This window comes from Nestor notabilis, unplaced genomic scaffold, assembly GCF_000696875.1.
Source record: "Nestor notabilis isolate BGI_N333 unplaced genomic scaffold, ASM69687v1 scaffold15320, whole genome shotgun sequence".
NCBI lineage: Eukaryota > Metazoa > Chordata > Aves > Psittaciformes > Psittacidae > Nestor > Nestor notabilis.
In genome coordinates, this window is record NW_009909810.1 from 21,659 (window position 1) to 38,102 (window position 16,444).

Sequence of the window (16,444 nt, forward strand, 5' to 3'; positions counted from 1 at the left end):
CATTGTATGGTTGAGTATTAATGTTCTACACATACTCACTCAGGCCTATCCCTTCAGGGTCCCAGTCATAATCCAGAGCTTGGATGCGCTCCTGGTTATCGATGTAGTCAGAGTACTGTTCTGATGAGATATTGTATCTTCTAATCCGCACATTATCTGGCAGCAGTAACAATGGAGGATTACCTGGGAAACGATCAAAACAATCATGAATTTTACTTCCATGTATTTCATTTTAGAAGAAACAGATGAAAGTCACTTCTGGTCAAAACTAAACTGGGGTTTCACAAGTTCTGTCTGCGTAAAAACCAAGAGGAACACCGGGCCACTTCTAAAGCTTCAGTGGTATTCAGATTTATTAGCTTTGGAAAAATCATTAAAACCTCTGGAAATGCTTACTGATAGTATTATCCTTTTCACCATAGATTTTGTGCAGTAGTAATCATTAAGATATAATTCCTCAAAAATTCTTAAAAACATTACAGTGTTGGCATATCACCACTTCATCTCAAAACCAGAATGCAGCTATACATAGCGCAGTTCAGCTCCCCTCCTCAAAGTACAGGACACAGTTTTGAAAGTCCCAGTACCTTGAGCCATGACCTGAGTTGTTCTACCTGAAAGTCTCTAAAGCCTAATGTCTCCACATTGAGATGAATGCAGTTTTGCCCACAGGCATTCTGTTTTGAAGATTTTACTATTTGACTGAGTATACCATGTTTGTATCACATATCTCTTAAAGCTGCTAAAGTGTAGGAAGTGTAAATAATTTTCTAAATACAATATTGTTTCTGTCTTTTATGTAATACTGCTGCATTGTCACGTTCTTCTATTTTCTTTGTCTCTATTATCAGTATTCTATTACTATTATTTTCTGTATCAACTCTCTACCGATTAAATGACTATCACACAATGTAGCCACTGAGGCATGAGAAAAAGCCAATGATTGACATTAAACACTGGCCAATGTCCTTCTGTCTGTGTGCATCAGTCCATGAACAATTAATGGCAATCTGTCATAAACTGCCTTTGACTTGTACCAGTTTAATGCAACTTTCTTCTGATGCAGTATTTTGTTAAGAAAACCTAAATTCAGGAATAGGCAACAATAATTTCCTTCCGATGACAGCCACAGCATAAGCAGGGCTTTTTTCTCTAGAAAATTTCAACAGAAAGGCAGGCATGCATCTAAATCAAGATACTATTTTTAATGTTTACAGTTGGCAGCAGAGATGAACGTTTCTATTCCTGGTTATGGAATGGGTAGAATACACAGATAATATGTTACAGAATGAAGTTTGGTTTTCATTATTCCCTTCATAAAAACCCTAGAAGATTATACTCATTAAGCTGCTACACTCCACTTGCTCTTTCCAGGTAGCAATCAATCTTAGTATCAGTTAACGTACCATTAGCTGCACACTGTTTCCCTTGTTGATCACCCACAGACCTGAAGCCATCTGCACAGAAACATTCATAGCTTCCTTTGGAATTCTTGCAGTCTTGGGTGCATGTTCCAAAGATTTCACACTCATTGATATCTAGGCAGAGGTAGAGAAAAGATGTCTAGAGCTTAATGTCTTTCTTCCACATGCTGGTCATCTTTACCCTGTGAAGTGGTCAGTTTGTCCCTTCCCCACATATTCTAAAAGATTAGTGACCTCATATGTGATCTTTAACATCCACATCTGTTATTTAACAGAACTGATCTACTGTTTAACATGTCTTAACTACAGACTGCTAGTAACTGCATTGCTCCTGCTTATCAGATTGCTTTTCAGAGAGACATTTTTTATTGTGGTTTTTTATGTTATATCACCAAGCACAGACAAAAAGAAAAGAGAGGCATGACTACAATGACATGGAAGAGCAAAGCCTTCTTGAAATGCTGAAGCAAAGGTACCTACTCCTCAGAAACATCAGCATCAGGAAGGAAAGGGAGGCCTTAGATGATGTTTGATAAAACAATACGAATTGTCCACAAGAGCTGGAAGCAACAAATGGAAGTATTGAAACATACTGAAATGGTGTCAGTGAAGGTACTATACTGCATGACCATGTACAATGGTCATATTTTACCAGTGCAAAATTATGGCACAATAGACCTTTACTGTAGGCCTGTTCGGAAGCAGAACAGAAGGAGATGACAAGCTTCAGTATGTTTTCTTTCAACAAGAAAAAAAAAGGAAAACAAGCAAACAAACAGAAGTCCAGCAAATTTCTGCCCCTCAGATTGCAAAGATGCAACAAAACCTATATACAGTAAAGTGAAAACATACACCTACAGCCACCAAAAGTTTAAAACAAGTCTGAACTGTGGAGCCAGTTCTTTGTTGAATGAGCTCTACATGTTAGAAAACATGATTCATCAGCAAAACAATTTGGAAGCATCTGCTCAATGTATAACAGTCCTGTTAGAATGCAAAAATAGGTAGTCACATTAGGATGAGGAAGTGACAGGTCACTGAACACTTAACAGTGAGAAGATATTTAGAAGATTGAAAATACCATCACAGGAGTTCCTGTTAGTTTCACTGGCCTTGTACCCTGGCCTACAGGAACAGATAAAGCCTCCTTCTTTCAGGTTGGTACAGTTATGTTCACAGATATTTTCTGCACAATTTCGTTCTGTTCCGAGATCTAGGAAAAAAATAAAAAAAAAATTATACAATTACAGTAAAAAAAACAAAGTGATGGAGGGTGTCAATTTTTATCATTATGATAACTGAAAATTGTTTTCACATTAGCTTCCTTTCCTTTTTTTCTAACTGAAACTCAATTAATGTGAGCATCTATTCTCAATAACTAACTAGAAGAGGATGGTAAATGCTGGTCAACGTAGAGGTCAGCCAAGAAGTTTAACCTCTAGAAATCAACAGGGCCAGCATAAGAGCCGTAACAATCAAAGCTCACCTTCCTTAAGAGATACGGCATTCTACATTACCTCCAATCTGCAGCAACTGTTTAAGAGACTTGACTCTACCTCCTAGCTTTGCCAACCTGCCTCTTTCTTACCCAGTCCTTTATTATCAGCTAAGCAAAAAATGTTCTCAGTTGCTATCATGCATAACATAGGCCCTACATTATTTATATCTGCAAATTAGAGAGAAGATGATAGCTTGTTCATGCTGTACCTAATCTAAAGCCTACTGAAGTCAATACAGGTCATTGTACAGAATGCACTGCTCTTTAAAACATGCCTATAATGGAAAAGACAAGTCAAGGATAACAGATATTCTCTAACAGATAATGACAATTATACTCAAAGTACCTTCAAAACTGTCATGATTCTGACATATTCTACATACACACAAGTACTTTCAAACTCAGATTTGTTATATAACTAGAAAAGAGAAATAACATGCTTACTGACAGAGCATGAGAAAAAGATAGAGATGTAAGGCACAGGCATTACATTTCCTTTATACATACACATCCCAGTGCTAACTGAATTAAGTTGAAACAGCTCAATTCCATATACATGTAGATCATAAATTCATAGTACACACACACACATAAATATTCTGGTTTTATTAGAACACAGGTATTTGATGTTGGGAAAGCTACAAATGTTACCACCTGATCTGCATTCACATCTGTCCCCAGACAGGAGAGCGCTGACTGCCAGGTGTCTGGTTTGCACTGTTTCATATCAGGTTATATTACGTAAAGACCATGGGGATGGTATGTGAAACAGAGAAAACAGCTGCTTCAAAATGGACTGCACTTTAGACTTCTGAGTTATTTACGTTTTGCAAGCATGCTGGCTTGTAAATCACCAGTGCATCATTTCGCACACTTTCACTTGAAGCCATCAAAGCCTGACAAGTTGAAATTGCAAGTACATGCTCCCATTAGCACTCTGCAGCTGTCTATATATTAATACAAAAAGTTAGGATTTTTTTTTTCCAGATTCCATGAGAATACTCGCTCTTGCCTCAAAGTTCAAGTCAAAGCTTTTACCTCTAAATGGATACTAGTAAATGTATAATGCATCGCTAATAGAAGTTGAGCAGAAGATCTGAGAGGGCACTCAGCCCAAAACTGGCTGTCCTTGTAAAATTCTGTGGTCATGCCTGTAAACAGGAAAATGCAAGCATCTCCGTATACTTCAGTTTTTAACAGGGCTGCAGCAACAGTCTGCCCACGAATAATTCTGAATAATTGTGAATAATATCTGTCTATGCTTGCCTCCATAATGCAACCCATTTCAAAACAAGATCAAAACCAAGATCAAATTAATTTTTGTGATGCATAAATACTCTAAGCCTAAAATCAACTGTTCAGAGCAGTGAATTTCAATCATTAAGGTTGGAAAAGACCTTTAAGATTATTGAGTGCTACCATAAACCTAACATTGCCAGCTCCCACTAAATCATGTCCCTTAAGTGCCCATCTACATGCCTTTTAAATACTGCAAAAGAAGGAAAACAGGAGATAACCATCACGGCTAATTTGATAATCCTAACACGGGCTAATTAAAAATCAACACTTCTTAGCATGCTAGTCAAGAACAAACATGTATTGTTATCAGTTCCAGAAATTTTTACTTCAATAGCACTGTAATTTTGTATTCTATTGACATTATTACTTACTGCAGCCCATTTCATCAAAATGGTCACCACAGTCGTCATAATTGTCACAGACATAGTGTAGAGGAATGCAATTTCCATTACTGCACTTGAATTCTTCAGTTGTACACGGTCTTGGGGTTGGTTCTCTACCTATAGTCAAGGAGAGAAACGCTCCTCTGTTACAATTTCAGCTATAAAGTACCAACAGCCATGACTATTCCACATCGATAATGAGGAAGCTGATGCAATCCAGTAAAATAATGACTAGAGCAAATTTGGAAGTCTGTAGTAAAGCTGAAACTAGAACTATGGCCTCCTGACTTCTAGTCACATCCCCATGAACTGAAAGGAGCCCCTCCATTTTATAAAGACAGAAGGTAAATTCCTCTTGCTAACAGTTCATTGAATTTTCTTTTTAATAGTGCAATTCTATTAATATCCTTTAACAATATACTTCATATATCTACTGCAGACTTCAAAAGATTATTGAGATATTAGTACATAATTACCTTTAAGGATATCACACAATAAAGCTAGCAAATAATATCATTAAGCAGTACGATTAAACTTGATAATATAAACATCAACATAGTCAATGAAAACTATGTAAGATATCTGAGGACAAAAACCTATTAACAGAGCTTCTGCAGGACTTGGGCATAAATATCAACACTGTTACTATGTGAACAACAGTGCCACAAATTCAGAAGCACACGTTTCTCTATTTTAGAAGTCCCAGCTATCCATCCCATCCTTATTTTATGATGCCGTGAAACTATTTCTTCTTTATAATTTTAAGTGGAGTTCATAATAAACTGATACAATTTAGCTGCTGCTCATAATAAAAACCAATTATTTTGAAAACCATGCTCTGTACTTTTCAGACAAATGTTTGCCGATTTTTGCTACTTGTATGGAGAGCTGCAACTACATACTACCAATCAATAATCATAGTTCGAATTATTTCATACTGAGCTCTAGTTTTCATAATTTATGCTTAATGTTGACATTTCTATAGTCCTTTGGTATTATGAAACATTAAGAACATCACAATTACTGAATTTGCTGCTCGATTTTGTAAACATACAGTGTTCCTCTTTCTCATCACTTCCGTCTCCGCAGTCGTCTTCCTGGTTGCACAGCTCATGACTATATATGCAGCGATTGTTCTCACATCGGAAACGGAATGGAGATTCACATGTAATATCCACTGAAACCACAGAGATCAAGTCAGTCACACTTTGACACTTCATTCCATTGAGTCACAAATTAACCTAAGCACTTTCATCTGGTAACATTTATATGTTTCCCGTATTTTAGAAGGTGTGGAGGCACTCAGAGCCAAAAGAATATTTTCTCCACATTTTCATGATTATATGTTAGGACATTACACATTTTTTGTCAGAATAGACAGAACATCATTGGCCAAAGGCACATCCTATGTTCCGACATGTAACACTGAGATTTCTAGATCTGTTTATGAACAAATGCTATTTAAGTGGCTATATAGTACATACCTGACAAAAATTGTTTAAGTAGCACCTCCAGCACCTCAGTTTTAGAACTAAAGCCAGGACTCCTCAACCATATTTACAAAGATGTACCAGCTATACTTATAGCTTTAAAACGCCAGCAGCTTTGAGAATATACATTATCTGAATTAATCATTAATTGCAAACTCATGCTCTTATTTTACATAGCCAACTTGAAAATGTGAAATAGTGTCCTCCTCTCTTTGACATGTTTTTCCCTACTCTTATGACCACATATACAGACATCTGCAAAGCAGTGAGAAACATGCTGTAGGAGGAGGAAGTGAACTTGTATATGAAGCAGAATTCTCAGCACTCACCCTGAATTGTCTGTGAGAATCTCCAGTGAAAAGAAAACATTTAAAAGTTATTTTCTAATTGTTCTATTATAATTAGATTTTATTATGCATATTCATTTTAATTTTTTTTTTCCTCTTACAGCAAAGGTGAAGTTCTTCGTCAGAGTCATCTCCACAGTCATTATCACCATCACATTTCCAGTATGGCTGGATACAGACATGGTTTTTACATTCAAACAGCATGGGTGGACAGTATGTACCATTAGGATACCGTGTTGCTAAAGAAAAGAAAATTATTAGGATATTTTCAATTAGAACGAAAATTTTAGGTACACAGGAAGATGTACAGAACTGCCTGCTACCAACACAAAGAAAAAGGAATTCTCCTGAGTACTGAAGCTTAAAATCATTTGAACACATAAGTCAGAACCAACACTTCAATATCACCTAAAAAGCCAACGTAAATCAGCACAGATAGAGCACAGAGGTGATATTTTCATTCCAACTGGGAATAGTATTTTCTGGGAAACACAAGCTACAGCGTACAGACTTTTTTTTTTTTGGCAGTAGATCAATACATGGAAGACAGAAACAGGAAAATATTTTATTTCCTTGGCTTCACTGATACTTTAGGTAACTATACACACCTTTGAGCATTATAAAAACCAATCCTATTACAGAATCTTGTTAGAAAAGAGTACAACTGAAACAGTGGATCTTGCAGTGTCTGTGGGATAGTAAAAAATTTTAATTCAGTCACATGCATATCTTCCACTGGAACTTGTAAACACGTTAATTTACTAGCATTAGGAATGTGTTTACAATCAATGTAAGTGACGGCAACCCATCATTATATTAAAAAGCTGATTCAAAATATTATACTTATCCTGAATTTCTACTGACATCCCTGAGCGTTGCAGAATTCTATATCTCTAAGGAGTCATCTCAGAGAGAAAGGACAAGTCTTTCTGGAAGTGAGCTCAATGAGCACCAACAGTAAAGTCAGAAACTCACGACAAGTTGCTTCATCAGAGAAATCGAGGCAGTCTGCATTTCCATCACATCTGAAGCGCTCTGCAACACAGTGTCCACTATCACACTGGAAATAACCTGGGTGGCAGGTCCTCAGATCTGAAAAGATTCAGAAGGAACTGTTGAAATACCTTCTTCAAATCCAGATAAAGTGTCTACTTTTTGAGAACAACATCCTAAAACGGACTGCAAAATCTGAGACCATCAAAACTATGGTTACCCTCTGCTTTTGGTAGAATGACTGATCTGGTCAACATTACGCCCTTAAAGATTTTTCCCATAAAGGATTACTTTGCAGAATAATTTATCACATTAGATATGTAAGTGTGAACATATAAGAGGTAGCATCCAGACAATACGCACCACAGTCACGTTCATCTGAATTGTCTTCACAGTCGTCATCGTGATCACAGACCCACCGGGAAGGTATGCAACGCAAGTTGTCACAACGGTATTCACTTTCTGTGCATTCACGAGGACCTTCAGTTAAAATGAATGTACAAATACGAAAAGTTCCCCAGATGCACAACTGTCTCATTAGACAAAAGTAATTCAAGCAGATGATGTGGCATAACCCTTAGAAGTAAATTATATTAAAACAGCATTCTCACCAATATGAATTATGTTAAACATTTTATGTCCCTTTTGACATAGAAAAAAGGAAATCCATTGTGGATTTTGTTTCATCACAAAATTATACAGGAACTTTTATTCCAAATCAGAAAAAAACTGATCCACTTTCATTGTCTGAGGAATTATATAATACTACATTTGCACACAGGGCAGAATTCAAATGTCATTTCTTAGTGGAAAACAAGAATTTGTGCTTTATGATGACTGGATTGATCAGTGTTTTTATGTATCTACAATGCTTCCTTCTGACACAATTCTGACTTCCTTCTGACATCACTGGTATTTCAGTAGAGACAGGCTACAGAGTGAAACAAGAGAACGGCTGCAGTTGAGAGCTGTCTCCCCCATTCTCGTAAGAAACAGGATAGTTAAGTCAAAAGCTGGACTATACCATGACAGCCACAAAATAACTCACTGCAGTTGTGTTCATCTGAGTTATCTCCACAGTCATTATCTCCATCACACTTCCAGCGCAGTGGGATACACCGATGATTGTCACAACGGAAATCTCCAAGAGGACTGCAAGTCATCTCCTCTGCAGTGCAGAAGGTTTGCCAATGAAACAGCACACATTAGCATAGTCTTTGGATAAGATGGAATGCACAGAAGATAATGGAAATAGAGATGTTCATGCCACAAACTGAGCCAAATAATAGAGATGTGATTAAGAAACAGCTGAAATAAGTATATAGAACTGAGATGGAAACAAAAAGAGATAAACTTATTACTGAAAAGAAGGGCATCTGATGTGTTCTAAGCTTTGTGTATAAATGTATAAGGTTTTAACACAGGTGCAAAGGACTGGGAATGCATCATCATACTTCCCATTACTGATGGTTTCACCAGCACAGGAGGTAAGTTAAGTAGATGTAAAAAATACCGACAGTTTTGTCTGAAATAGTTCAGCTCAAGTAACAGTATTTCCTGTTTCATTTGATGACATATTAGACAAAATAATAAAATCCTGATCTTCAGAGCTCATAAACATGTGAGCTGAACAATGAAATGCTGCACACTGAATTTTTCCTGACAAATAGCTACCAAGGTAATTAATTGATATCAAACAAAACATGCCTAGGTACATTGTTAGTGAAGATGTTGAGAAAATTGAGGTGTTTGTAAATTGAAGAAATATTTGAGGTACAAAGGTATGATGAAATGATCTTCTCCAAACATACCACAGCCTTGCTCATCACTGTTGTCTCTGCAGTCATCATTCCCATTGCACACTGCCCACAGTGGTATACAACGGTAGTTGGTTCTACAGCTGAATTGTGTGTGATTGTCACACCGATAGGCAGGGCCCACTGAAAGAGGCAGTTGTCAAAGTTAGTTGTGTTATTTAGACATTAAACTGTCGTCCTTGCTATTCTGCCTTTCAAAATCTGTTATGACTTATAGTCAATTATTTCTACTAAAAAGAGCTATCTGCTAACTTCAGTGTTGTAAAGAAAAAGCATTAAACGTATCTGATTTTACTATCTTTTCCAATCTATGCTGCTTGGACTTTGCATACTTTACAAACCCATGAAAGGTTTAAACACCATTCAGTGTGTTTTTCCCTGAAGTATTCAGAGCTGGTAATGGTGGAAGTAGAAGCCCCAAACCTGGAAGCCAGAAGAGGCAGCTTGTCCTCAGATGCCCAGACTTGGTCACAAGTTCTTCCACATGGCCAGTAACTCAAAGAGAGATGCTGGAGCACAGAGGAAAATCCTGCTGTTAAACATAGGCTAGACTGTGCTCTGTGTTTGCTCTCCCTTTAAGTTTTGTTTCATACGCCTGTCACCCCGAGAAACTTTAGCTTCAAGAAATGAAAATTCATTTTGGTTTTGTAAGAAGTATGACATACATCAGACTCCAAAATGGAACAAAGTAAAAATTGGTGAATTAGCATTCATTACTTCCATACAGGCCATGGATCAGCATATATCCTTTTTACAAAGCGTTGACAGACGCCAAGCAAAGGATGCTGCTAGCACCAAGCAAGTCAGAGTGAGACGCTACCAGTTCTTGATAATCTGGCCAGCATAAATAAGCTTCATCCCCTTCAAGAATAAGTAGTGAATTAGTACATAGTCTGTTTTCTAACACTCTTTACTACAGGATTGCAATCAGCTTGCAGAAAACATTCCTCTCCAATGAATTTTCAGCCTCTGGAAAGTTAAATTATGCTGTTTATTCTGCTTTTGGTGCACTATAATGCAGGCATCTTACTACAGCCGTGTGCTTACTGCATTCATGGAATGGCTCATCAGAGTTATCACCACAATCATCATCCACATCACATTTCCAGGACTGGGGGATGCAGCGGCCATTGTCACATTTAAATTGGCCTGGGGGACAGGTTCTACTGGCACAGTGAGCACTATCTTCATCCGAGTTGTCACCACAGTCATCCTCTCTATCACACTGCCAGGCTTCTGGGATGCATCGTTTATTGGCACACTGCCACTGATGAGTTTCACACTGGTGATTAGCTGAAAGAGTACAAATCTGCTGTTAGGATACTGAAACTTGCAAGAATAGTCAGCTGTTGTTAGGTCGATTAAGCAGTTATCATGTCTACACCAAAACTTAGAAAGCAAGCCAGTAAAAACTGGAAACCACATTTACCTGCCCAGTTAAGGTACAGATTTCTAATGTCACATGGCATGTTTCCCACAGACATCTTGAGACAAGCTCACTATGACTCTACATTTTTCTAGGAGTGGGACAGACACTATCTTCTCCTAGGGCAGAGGGAAGTAAAGCCAGCATTCAAACATGACGTTGCAGGGGTTCCCATCACTTTGCAGAGGAGCTAAGCGACATTGTGACGGCTCTGGCTGTACTACCATCTTAGATATACATTGCCTGATGAGCCTGCTCCTCTGCCTATGAATTAACACCTCAGAAAACAGAAGACCATGATAATACCAGCTCCACAACGTATACATGTACAACCTCTACTCCCAAAGGCAAAGCACTGGAATCTAATGTCAGCAGCGCTGGCAAACTGGGGGAGGTCTGGAGGTCTGTGAAAATAGGAGTCAACACTGATCTCTGCTTCCAGACTTTGTATGTCTCACTGGACACCACCCTACTACTTTTTTTATATATGCTGCCAAACTGTTCAAGGGGGAACAGTGTATTACAATTTCCACACACTTTCTAGACTAAAAGAGTCTATTCCCATGCACAAGATGATGAGCAGAACAAATTATATAGACCTAAACTGACTTCTATTGTACCCAGTACGTTAAAACCAGTGACACATTATGCAGCTGCCACATTTCTACTTACATAATATTCCCCTGTGCCACACTCAAGAGCTTAGCTATCTGAAACTCAGGTAAAATTGACATTTCTGTCATTGTTAGAAACACTTTGTTAATGGAAGACAGTGAAACTATCAATTATACAACCACACTGCTTTCCCCACCACCACTTCCCCTTTATATTACTGAGCTTACAACTGCCAGAACTACATTATCTACAAAAAGAGAACTAAGGATGTGCTTTTTTAAATTAGACATAAGTATGTGGAAGAAGACAAGTTTTTAAGGAAATAACATTATTCCACAAGCATAATTAGGTTACATTTCTAAAATACTGCCATCGCAAGCAGTACTTTAGAAATCACAGCTCTCCAAAACAAATCTTCCCACATGCACTGCAATGCAGAAGGTGAAATAATTCTGTCCTATCGTCACAGACCTCTATAATACAGGGAAAATCAGCATAGCCGGTAGAATGACCTAGGCAGTAGGAAGTCTTGCATTCCTCACATTCACCATGGTTTACTTAACAAAGTAGGTCTTGCTTCTAGTATTTTATACCTCACATTGAAATATACATCAGTGCAAATCTGCCTCAAAGGTATCGAAAACGTTTGTGTTTTCATATATGATGTTTTTGATCTCCTGTACCCTGCTTTTGCATTGAGGAGAACTGCTCGAGCAGGTGCAAGATTAATAAAGAGTGCATCTGTCTACTTCACCTTTCCATCTGTAAAATCATAGAATCATAGAATGGTTAGAGTTGGAAGGGACCTTAGAGATCACGTCCCATGGCAGGGACACCTTCTACTAGACCAGGTTGCTCAAAGCCCCATCCAACCTGGCTTGAACACTGCCAGGGATCGGGCAGCCACAACTTCTCAGGACAACCTGTTCCCATGTCTCATCACTCCTATAGTGAAGAATTTCTTCCTGATAATCTAATCTAAATCTACCCTCTTTCAACTTAATAGCATTTTCCCTTGTCCTGTCACTACAAAATGGGATAATGTTTCTGAAATTTATGCACAGTTAACATGTTTTGTACTGGCAAAACACTTAAATTTATTAGTTGTAACATACCACAAAGTACAGGATCTTCATCTGATCTGTCATGGCAATCTGGCTGGGTATTGCACAGGAAATGTGGACTTGTGCAGTTCCCATCATTACACTGGAACTGACCAACAGGACAGTATCGATGTGGACAGGTAGGGGGCTCATCAGAGCCATCTCGACAGTCCCTCTGTCCATCACATTTCCACCAGATAGGAATACACCTGCAAAGAGAAAACAGTGTTTTCTTTGATATGCCTCTACAGCTATACAACCATGCGTTTACAGTACAAAAGACAGTCTTGTCTCAGGGTTATGTCTTGAAACTTCCAAGACATCTTGAATTTCATGTCTTCTGTTTCATATGTCAAATGCTAACAAACTATGCCAGAATACTATCACCAGAAATAGATGATATTGGTGGGCCTCTAGAAGGAAGCTAACAGCAAATTAAGAAGGTTTTAATTTTTATGTGTATTTGTGGTAACCATCTCTCATGCTTTTTAAATCAATTGTCAATTGGATTTTTAATGAGGTAAAATTTTAATTCACCTGAACTTTAGCACAAGGAATTCACTAGGGAATATTGTTGTAACAGTGCTTCAAAAGGCCACCCAACAAGCACACCTGCCTCACAGGCTCCAGAGTGATACAATATCAGCACAGTAGCTCTTTTATCACCATTCCTCTCCCTCAACTGCTGTTGTCTCAGAAAAAATGAGTAGGAAATGGGCCCCTAAATTGCTTTTCTGGACCACTGGCAGACAGAATATATCTGGCAGAAACAGATACATTGTAATAGATGAACAAAAAATAAGAGAAGGTCCTAGGTTTGTGAATTCAACTGGAGATGGTTACTAGAGGTACATATTTCTAACAACCCAACCTTTGCTACATTAGCAATGTCATATAACAGGAAGAAAAGTAAAAAGTACTATTTAAACAATTATCTAGAAGTATTTTTCCAAAAGGGAAGTCTGGTCCTTGCTTTGTCTTTGCAAACACACCACAAACTCACAGTGAGAGCAGAAGGGACTAAATTGCAAGATACATCTTTAAAAAGACATTGAAAAGTAGACAGTGAGCAGTGAACTTACCTCTCAGTGTCTGCACAGAGAAACTGGGTGCTAGAGCACATGGGAAGGCAGTGGGCTGTATTGCCAAACTGTACTATCATGAAGTTATCAGGACATTCACAGGAATAACCCTGACCACCAGCTTTTATCAGACAAAGATGGGAACAACCACCATTGTTGGTGCCACAAGGATTATTTACTGGTAAAACAGAAGAATAAATATTACTATACTTTGCAAATCCCAGGACACAAACGTCTCAATGTACAATAGACTCCTCTAATACTGTACTGAAAGCCTAAATGCAATATGTTGAAAACCAAAAACTAGGGAGACACACGTATGATTTCATATACAGGAAATGTATGTTATTAAGCCATGATTATTTAGAAATTAATTTAAAATTACACATTTCCCGTCATTACTATTGAAAGAAAAAGCAATTTATAAATGTAAAGGTCTATATTTACTCTATGCATTTTATTCCCAGCAAAGGCAAAAGCTGAGTGCACTCAAGACCTTTCACAATTAGCCTCCGGATAACAGTTAAATGCAAATTTAAATCTGTTTTCTTACCAAAGGGCTGTCTGTATGGATGGTAAACATGGATGTCAAATGGCCTATGTGTGGTGTTCACAAGAACAGTCCTGCCTGATCCATCATATTTATTTCCCTTTTCAACTGTTCTTGTGTTCCAGTCAGTCCAATATATCATGTCTTCGAAAATTGTTATTGCAAATGGATGAGGTAAAGTCCCATCATATACTGTGTGACGATGATGTCCATCCAGGTCAGAGTACCTACACAAAGGAAAATATTTGTAAAACATTCAGGTAAATGCTAAATAATCTTCACATTTTTATTATGTATGCTTATGGTACTTCATTTTTGGTGTCCAGGATCATGCAATGTGGAATTGCAGCTTATTTAGTCCCTAGTGACAGATCACTGTCCTCAGTGAACTCATTTTAAGACATGCAGGAAAGTACAACAGGTTATTTTAGGCAAATAAATGGAATAAAGGAATATGCACTGAAATGTAACATGTTCCCACAGATGCATATCATCTAAGACAAATGAAATTTTGCACATTGGCTGCCTTAGAGCAGGTTATTTTCGTCACACAAGAGACTAACTTGCCTGGATCATTCAGACTGCTAATAATGGGACACATAAGAAAATAATAGGCCTCCTATATTCCTAAATTTTACATGTCTTTCTGATATAGAGTCTCCTCTGATGGGATATCTTTAGTAGCATTTAATATTTTTGCTATCACCTTGCTATAGGGGCAAATTATATAATTAACACATATTTTTTGAAAAATGGCTTTAAGGCTTCAGCATAGAAAAGGCTGCCAGAAAAGAAGTAAATATAAATATAAATGTATATGTAAATATTAATATATAAATAGTAACATAAATACAAAGGGTTGTTTTTAAAGTATTTCAATGCCTTGACAAGAATCACAATGCTAGTTATTAATTTTTACTGATATTTCAGTAAAAATGGAAAAATTTTTAGTGGAAATTTTCTAACACTAGAAGCAATTAACAGATTTTTCTTGGTTAGCAAAAAAAAACCCACCCCATATGCTAACAGGAAATCCCATGTCATACCTATGGGCAAACATTCAGACATATTCTAACAACTTGTATGCTATTTTATTAAATCAGAGAAAATAGTGACTTTTATACTCAGCAAAACCAAAGTTCTGCTTTGGTTCAGGTTGTACATCTAGATGTAGAGAAGCTGCATGTTTGAGTACAGGCTGTGAATCTTTTCACTATAATTTTTTGACCACTTCCAGCTGGATTAGGATGCAAATATAGGAACTAGGCTACTGTGTCATCTAGTAATCTGTATCATCTACTACTCCATACTACTACTGACTCTCGTTTCCTACAGAGTCAGTAGGTAGAAATACGTATATGTAGGTAGAAATGTGAATATAGATGCCTACAGCATCTATAAATGCTACCACTGCAATTTGACATGAGGAATTATTCACTTGTTTTATTCTTTCTGCATACATACTCAATGTAATTTAGATGGGCATCTGCCCAGTAGAGCTTGTCATTGGTGTAATCTATGGTGAGTCCATTGGGCCACTCCAACTTTGTAGAAATAATCACTGTCTTCTCCTTGCCATCCATGCCTGCTCGTCCAATATAGGCTCGATCTGCCCAGTCTGTCCAGTAGATCTGTCTGTTCAAATAAATAATTAATCCTTAGGATTGTAGTAAAAACATGCTGAAGTAAATATTAGAAGCCACAATCAAATACAGTATTTCTTGCAAAAGAACTAAAGCATAGATTGAGGAAGATAATAAAAAAGTTAATATATTCAGTACTTTAACTGCTACAGCAGACAATTGCATGATCACAGTTATCTTCAAAGAGTGCAACTAGCAGCCCCATCATCTATCAAACCACACACACACTTCCAACAACCTTTTTAGCCGTGCAATCAAAACTTCCTTGCCCACATGGAACCAAATTCCACTTTCAACACTATCTGACAGCCCTGCATATATACCTGTAAAAGGCAAGCTATTAGTTTTACTAAGCCGCAACTAAGATCTAATGCCATGCAAATTTAAGTGCAGGCAGGCAAAATTTATTTCAGATTTTTAAAGACGGTGCAAGACTATTTGCAAAAGAAAGGAAAAGCACTCTTGAACTGTCATACCCATATTTTGGATGAACAACAATTGCTCTGGGGTACTGAAAGCAGAAAGTGTTGTTGGCATCCACACACCGGTCCACTAGTCTTTTCCGGAATCTTCCATCAAGTTCAGAGACATAGAGACAATCTTTGTAGGCATCCACCCAGTACAATTTTCTGAAATGATTTAGAGTTGATTTATTTACTCTCATTTACTTGTTTTGGTTTATTTTGCTTCACAGCATCTTAAAATTTCAGGGTTTTTTTTGTTTGTTTGTTTTTTGTTTATTCTGGGGGGGGGGGGGGGGGGGGGCGGGTGCAC

At 37.6% G+C, this 16,444-nt stretch overlaps 1 protein-coding gene across 1 annotated transcript in view; it reads right to left on the reverse strand.

Annotated features, from left to right (window-relative positions):
- The window catches only part of LRP2 (low density lipoprotein receptor-related protein 2), a 45,078-nt gene that overhangs the window by 12,964 nt on the left and 15,670 nt on the right, over positions 1-16,444 (reverse strand). Inside the window, exons 12-27 of the mRNA XM_010023155.1 lie at positions 16,147-16,299; positions 15,492-15,662; positions 14,031-14,254; positions 13,478-13,655; positions 12,408-12,604; positions 10,299-10,544; positions 9,246-9,374; positions 8,483-8,602; positions 7,798-7,914; positions 7,417-7,533; positions 6,543-6,680; positions 5,659-5,781; positions 4,593-4,721; positions 2,506-2,637; positions 1,407-1,538; positions 40-183 (exon numbers count right to left, since the gene is read on the reverse strand). Coding sequence (XP_010021457.1) covers positions 40-183; positions 1,407-1,538; positions 2,506-2,637; positions 4,593-4,721; positions 5,659-5,781; positions 6,543-6,680; positions 7,417-7,533; positions 7,798-7,914; positions 8,483-8,602; positions 9,246-9,374; positions 10,299-10,544; positions 12,408-12,604; positions 13,478-13,655; positions 14,031-14,254; positions 15,492-15,662; positions 16,147-16,299 — 2,450 coding nt within the window. The remainder of the gene's footprint in view (positions 1-39; positions 184-1,406; positions 1,539-2,505; positions 2,638-4,592; positions 4,722-5,658; positions 5,782-6,542; positions 6,681-7,416; positions 7,534-7,797; positions 7,915-8,482; positions 8,603-9,245; positions 9,375-10,298; positions 10,545-12,407; positions 12,605-13,477; positions 13,656-14,030; positions 14,255-15,491; positions 15,663-16,146; positions 16,300-16,444) is intronic.